General features: G+C 33.3%; 1 protein-coding gene across 1 annotated transcript; it reads left to right on the top strand.

Annotated features, from left to right (window-relative positions):
• Positions 1–2,768: 2,768 nt before the first annotated feature.
• Positions 2,769–4,553, top strand: LOC141632567 (protein FAR1-RELATED SEQUENCE 5-like). The gene is made up of 3 exons (XM_074445107.1): positions 2,769–3,239; positions 3,324–3,866; positions 4,068–4,553. The coding sequence occupies exons 1-3, from the start codon at positions 2,769–2,771 to the stop codon at positions 4,551–4,553; spliced, it is 1,500 nt and encodes a 499-aa protein (XP_074301208.1).
• The last annotated feature ends 3,022 nt before the right edge of the window (positions 4,554–7,575 follow it).

Genomic DNA, 7,575 nt, shown 5'->3' with positions numbered 1-7,575 from the left:
CTATTTAATTTCTCTTCAACAAATTAATTTATCTGGTGATCACTGATGTAGTTTTAAATGTGCGCTGAAATTTCTCTTATTTTTTTGATGATTGATATTGTATTTTACAGGATTTAGGATCGTTTTTTTGAGGATTTTTATGGGTTTTTTCTTGTTGAGAGGTTTTGAATGGCGAAAAGAAGAGGGAAAGCATGCAAAATGATATAGGAGGCTTTGTTTATTGCTATTGTCCGCGGGATTTGATATGGACGCAGTACATAAACAGTGAAAGTGGTCCCTCTCTCACACATTCACCATTTTCCTTTTTTTTTTTGCTCTAAAAAACACGCCCTCTCTCCTCATCTCATCCCTTCAATCCCTTCATCCAAGGGCTCTTATAAAGACTTAGGGCCTTATAAGGTATGAAGGCCTTATAAGAACCCTTCTCTATATATATATATATATATATATATATATATATATATATATAGAGAGAGAGAGAGAGAGAGAGAGAGTGGCAAGATCCGGTGAGTTTGACACTTTTCGTGAGTTTCCCCCGCGTATATAAGCAAATGAGTTGACAAAACCCAATTATCAAAATTTCAAACGTCATAAATTCCCAGCTCTTTATCTCACTTTCTCCCCCTTTCTCTCTCTACTGATCAAACACCCTGTTCATCAAAATTCACGCGAAATTTGTTTCATCAGTTCTTCAAAATTTGATCAACAAATTTGATCAACAAATTCATCAGTTACTCAAAATTTGATCAACAATTCATTCATTATTTTGATTTTTTCAATTAAAACTATCAATTTGTTCATCAATTTATCTCCGAAAACCCTAATTCTTCAAATTCGACTGAAGGTATTGATATTTCTTCCGATTTGACTTGATTTACGTGTTTTTTCCATAATTTTCAGCTTCAACGATGCTGAATTCAGAAGATCAAACTCTTACTCTGCTTGATAATATTGTTGATAATCAAACAACGATGAATTCAGGTATAAATTTGTGACATAATGCAGATATAATAACTGTTGTTATTAGGTTGATAAGTTTTTTGTTAAAATTACTGATTGCATGTAGATTGTTTTCATGTTGTTACTCATTTTGTCGTTATAATAACAACTACATAATATCATTGTAATTGCATGTAGGTTTTCATTCATGATATCATTCAATATCTAGTATTTGAATAACTGGATTACAATAATACAATAACTGACTTACAGTATTAAAATAACTTTGATATTACATTAAAATAACTGTGATGCATTGTCTTTGGACTAGGCTACCAATCTCAATAAAAACCTCCCCCTCTCTGATAGAATAATTGTATTTGTATAATACAATAACTGCATTATAACGTTAAAATAACTGTTCTAGCAGAAATTGTTTTTTTCATAATAAATACTATTTTATAGGATCTGACAAAAAAAATCCTTACAATAACTACTCTTTAATAATGAAATAACTTTAATATTACATTAAAATAACCGTGTGTGCATTGTGGTGGACTAGGCTACCAATCTCACTAAAACCCTCCCCCTCTGATAGATTAATTGGATTTGTATAATACAATAACTGCATTACAACGTTAAAATAACTGTTGTAGCAGAATTTTTTTTTTTTCATAATAAATACTATTTTATAGGATCTGACAAAAAAGTCCTTACAATAACTGCTCTTTAAAAATGAAATAACTTTAATATTACATTAAAATAACTGTGTGTGCATTGTGGTGGACTAGGCTACCAATCTCACTAAAACTCTCCCCTCTCTAATAGAATAATTGGATTTGTATAATACAATAACTGCATTACAACGTTAAAATAACTGTTGTAGCAGAAATTGTTTTTTTAATAATAAATACTATTTTATAGGATCTGACAAAAAATCCTTACAATAACTGCTCTTTAATAATGAAATAACTTTAATAGTACATTAAAATAACTGTGTGTGCATTGTGGTGGACTAGGCTACCAATCTCACTAAAACCCTCCCCTCTCTGATAGAATAATTGCATTTGTATAACACAATAACTGCATTATAACGTTAAAATAACTGTTGTAGCAAAGATTGTATTGTTTTGTTTTGTGTAGAATCTAAGATATTTAAATTAATAATACCATAACAGTTCTGCTGTTTTAATGTTTCCAGGCATTGAAATTAATACTACCAATGCAACAACTTTGTCTACACCTACTATTGCGTCTGAAACAGGAGAAAATACTATCCATAATCTCGGATTGAGATATACTCCAGGTGGCAGTGAGGAGTGGAATAGAATGGTAGAAAATGGCTTCAAACCTGCTCTGGGGTTAATGTTTGTAAAGCTGGAGGAGGCAATAGAGTTTTACAATTTATATGCTGTGGCTTGTGGTTTCATACCAAGAAAGTACACACAAACAAGATTCCGTGATGGTTTGATAGACAAAAAATCAATGGTCTGCAAAAGACATGGATTCAAAGAGGATCGCAAAAAACTCAAACCTGTTGTTGAATTTGAATACACAGAAGAGAATAAGAAGAGGAAAAGATCTGTAGAGCCAAAGAAAACAAAAATAACAAGATTTGGTTGCAAGGCAAAAATACGGTTTTGTGCTGTATTCAATGACCTTAAGGAGCTAATAAGGTATGCTATTGATACGTTTTATGAAGGTCATAATCACAGACTCTGCTCACTCAAAGAACGGGAATTCCAGAAAAACGTAAGAACCTTTACATGAAGCAGACAATTGTTAACAATTGTAAACTCAATATCGGGGCTACCAAGACATTTAGAATTATGGCGGAACAATCAGTTGGGTATGCAAATATTGGTGCATCTCTCACAGAATTCAAGAACTTCAAAAGAAATATTAAATGTTATATAGGTGACAAGGATGCTGACATGATTCTCGATTATTTAAAGGCGCTTTCTGAATCACAAGATGGCTTTTACTATGCTTATCAAGTTGATGAGGATAATTGTTTGGCTAAAATCTTTTGGGCAAATGCACAAGCAAGAATGAATTATTACTTGTTTGGGGACACCACCACCTTTGATCCTACTTACAGTACTAACAAGTACCACATGGCCTTCACCCCATTAACTGGTGTTGACAACCACAAAAAATCAGTGACTTTTGCTGCTGCACTTGTCAATCATGAGTACGATGGGTCATTCATTTGGGTGTTTAAGAAGTTCCTTGATTGTATGAGCAACAAGGAACCTCAGTGCATTCTTACTGATCAAGATCCGGCAATTAAACTCGGGGTGCGTTCTGTATTCAAGAAAGCAAGACATCGCTACTGCATGTGGCATATAATGAAAAAACTTACCGATAAAGTTGAGTCATAGATTTGTAAGGAGACTGACTTTGTTGAGCGGATATGTGGAGTTGTTTGGGATACTGACTTGGAACCCATTGAGTTTGAAGAAAAATGGACTCAAGTGATTAATGACTTTGAGTTGAATGATAATACTTGGTTGACATACATGTATGGCAAAAGGCACAAATGGATACCTGCTTACTTTAGAGATTTGCCTTTAGGCTGCCTTTTGAAAACTACACAAAGATCAGAGAGTCAAAACAGTTATTTCAAAAGATTTGAGAGCATAGATGGCACACTTGTAGAATTTTGGTTGCGTTTTCAGAGTGCAATGGAACAACAACGCTATAATCACAGATTTCTTGATGCTTCAAGTGATAGCACATTTTCTAAGACAATGATTGAGAAACATGCCTCTAAAATCTATACACACACACACACTGTTTTCTACGAGTTCCAAGAGCAAGTGCAAATGGCTCCCTGTTCGTGTGCCGTTAGGGGGTTTTCTGAGCAAGGAAACATGCACATTATAAATGTTGAAGATGCCTACAAGAAGTATAGAATATTTCAGGTTATTCAATTTTATAAACATAATTGTCTTTTTACTTTAATATACAATAACTGTAATAAAAGAATACAATAACCGTGTTTTACCATTTAAAAAACTGAATGACTTCTACCTTGGTGTTCATTGCTAGTCTGCATAAAATAATTCATATTGAACTATATAATAACTATGTTTGCCTTTTAAAATAACTACACTGTAATGCAGGTTGCTCACAATAACGAATCAAAGGAAACAACATGTACGTGCAAGATGTTTGAGAGGAAAGGAATCCTTTGTAAACACATTATATGGATTATATCAGGAAAAGGACTGCAAAGCATACCGAAGCAGTACATCAAAACCAGATGGACGAAGAAATCATATAGAAAGCCTTTGTATGGACTGGATGGAATGTTATTGCAAGACTACGATCCCACTGATTTGAGAAAGTCGGAATTATCAAGGGTATGGTCAGAGTTTTATGCAACAATAAGTGTTCTTAACTCGATGCCTGAAAATCAAATCAAGGAGCTAAGTTTGATGCTTTTACAATTCCGAGAGAAAATAAATCCAACGAAAGAGAGCTTGACAAAGGAACAAGAACTGGAAATGCTCTTAGGTTGTTCAGCAAAATCAAATATTACTGTTCTTTCACCAAAGATTGCAAAAAACAAAGGAAGCGGCAAGAGAATGAAATCAAACAAGGATTAGGCAATTGAGAAGGCGAGCAAACCGAAGAGGTTATGTAACAACTGCAAACAAATGGGACACCATGACAAGAGAAACTATCCAAATCCGTTTGTTGAGCATGCTTTGAAGGAAGAAGATGAAGAGGAAAATGAAATGGAGGATGAAGATGAAGAAGAAGAATGAAAAATGCATTACGCTTTAAAATAATCAAGATTACGTTTTAAAATAATCCATATTATGCTTTACAATAACCGCAAGATTGCAAAATAATTGTGTTAGACTTTTTTACAAATAATCAGGGCTATAATTTACAATAAGTGTGTTAGACTTTTACAATAATCAAAGTTATGCTTTACATTAATTGATGTTGAATTTTTTTGCAATTGTTCTGATTTTGTTCATTTAATAATACCTTGCGCTATTACAATAATCATGTGAAAACTATACAATAATCACAATTATTTTTTATAATAATTGAAGTTGAGCTTATTTGCAATTGTTCTGATTTTTTTTCCATAAATATATTAATTTGATAATGCTTTACAGTAATTGATAATGCTTTACACTTGCCAATTTATTACAATAATCAAAGATATGCTTTAAAATAATTGGGGAAGAGCTTTACAATAATCAGATACATGAGAGCTTTAAAATAATCAGAGGTATGCTTTAAAATAATTGGGCAAACGCTTTACAATAATCAGCTACATGAAAAGCTTTAAAATAATTGCATTTGATCATTTGAATAACCGAATAATCATGTGAAAACTATACAATAATCACAATTATGCTTTAATAATTGATGTTGAGTTTATTTGCAATTGTTCTGATTTTTTTCCATAAATATATTAATTTGATAATGCTTTACAGTAATTGATAATGCTTTACACTTGCCAATTTGTTACAATAATCAAAGATATACTTTAAAATAATTGGGGAAGAGCTTTACAATAATCAGATACATGAGAGCTTTAAAATAATCAGAGGTATGCTTTAAAATAATTGGGCAAACGCTTTACAATAATCAGCTACATGAAAGCTTTAAAATAATTGCATTTGATCATTTGAATAACTGTCTGGAGATATTACAATAACAACTTATAGGCATTACAAAAACACTTTCTGAAAAAATTTGTTCAATCAACCAATAACAGCTATCTAAACATTAGATTATCCGACAAATTCCATCTAGAATTGTTCGCTAAATCCATCTAAAATCAAACAATTGTTCTTTTATGTGTTTCGCCGGGAAGGACCATTAATGGCTATTGGTTTAACCCTTTTTCTCCCTGATCTTCTGACTTTTAAAAGGTCTTTCTTTACTTCCAATATACTCCCCCTCAAAATTTCCACTTGTTCCAAAAGAGACGCTCTTGACTCGTTGGCATCTGAAATTAACAAAATAGCCACCATCTCAAGCTATATAGGAATCCTCTCAACTCTCTTCTTAACCACATACAAACCCTTCTCGTGCTTCCCTTCATATATGAGCATGTGAAACATGGTGAAAATCCCGATTCCTTATCAGCCTTGACATTCGCTTTCCATTCAAAATCAACATTCACGAATGTAAATGTGTTAATGAGAACTTCTTCTTTTGCTGTTTTCCTTGTATCCAAAAAGTCAGAAAAACAATCAACCTACAACATGTACAAACAAAAAAAGAATTAGAAAGCACGAGTATACAATAACAAGTTTAAAACAATACAATAACTTTGTTACAGCAATACAATAATTCTGACTGAAAATAGAATGTGTATATGATCAGGAGTTAGAAAAACGTACTGCAATCTTTGCAAGTCTGTAAAAATCGGATTTTTCCCAATATTTATGCAACGTATGGTCCAGCACATCAACCGTCTTGTTCATAAAGTTCACACAAACACAAAAGTAGTACTTCTCTAAAGACAACGGGATGAAGACAAGGTCCGCATCGATCTCAGAGTTTACAACATTTTCACCTAAATAATAGGACCAAAACTGCACAACCTTGTCTTTCTGGCTGTCAGTTACATCATCACTATCCCCTCCTTGCTTTAGCATGTCTTCAAAGATTCCCTATAAATACCATAAAAGTGTGAATAAAATTGAAGATAAATGATTAAACATTCTACAGTAACTGCACAATGAAAAACAGATCATACCATATGTTGTGTCCCAAGGAACATCATCACTGGCGCTTCTTTCTCTTTAACCTCCATGAAATTCAAGACAACTGACCAAGCAGCTATTATGCGCAACTCAGTGTAATTTTCGGGCTTCGTAGAAAGAATATCAGACCTATTGATACGGTCGTTTCTGTACCAAAAATAAACCTAAATACAACTAACAGAAGCTAGCAACAAGTAGGGTCGATCTCCACAGGGAGGCAAGTTATCTATCTGTAGTCCGTCTATGTAACAAATTCAGGGGTTTTAATTGTTTGGTAACTACACTACGAGGATTAAGGGGAGAGAAATCAAAACAAGAGATAATAAGGAAGAAATACGGGGGTAAATCGGATAAAAGAGAAAATATGCTAGGAATCGGTCTACCAGTGCAACTACACTATCGGGTCAACTGAGTCGATTAAATTATTGATAAGAAGAGCGAGGTCGTCACCTTTCAGTCCTTAAACCTACGATTATACCCTTTCGGTCTCTAATCACCCTAGGGTCTCCCTAATTTAGCTTTCGCCCTAGTTAGGTATCACCTATTGTAATTAAACAAGCCTTCCCTTCCAATCTTTCGATCTAGGTCAGGGGGTAACTAATTTACCGATCTCCTGCATGCATTCATTCAACCTAATCACAATTATATTGCTTAATACAATTCTTGTCGCAAAACTAATCTAATCATGTCGATCCTAACATATTGCTACCACGGTTTCCCTAGTCCTAACATATTAAAGGAATTAGCTACGCATGGCTCGGGATACTACACTAGCAATTGCTAATCTAATAACATAAGACATGATAACTAAATAGAGGAATAATAAAAGCAATAAAGAAACAAGAATGAATTAAAGGGGAAAGATTACGGTTACAAAGTTGTAGATCAGAAA

This window comes from Silene latifolia, chromosome Y (genome assembly GCF_048544455.1).
Source record: "Silene latifolia isolate original U9 population chromosome Y, ASM4854445v1, whole genome shotgun sequence".
Lineage (NCBI taxonomy): Eukaryota > Viridiplantae > Streptophyta > Magnoliopsida > Caryophyllales > Caryophyllaceae > Silene > Silene latifolia.
The sequence above is the reverse complement of the archived record's forward strand: the minus strand, read 5'-3'. Positions and strand labels throughout refer to the sequence as shown.

Excerpts from the sequence above, each read along its gene's own strand:
- LOC141632567 (XM_074445107.1), top strand. The coding sequence starts at position 2,769 with ATGGCGGAACAATCAGTTGGGTATGCAAATATTGGTGCATCTCTCACA. Across the intron at positions 3,240-3,323 it reads ATCCGGCAATTAAACTCGGG|ATTTGTAAGGAGACTGACTT; the intron begins GTGCGTTCTGTA and ends GTTGAGTCATAG. Across the intron at positions 3,867-4,067 it reads AGAAGTATAGAATATTTCAG|GTTGCTCACAATAACGAATC; the intron begins GTTATTCAATTT and ends ACTGTAATGCAG.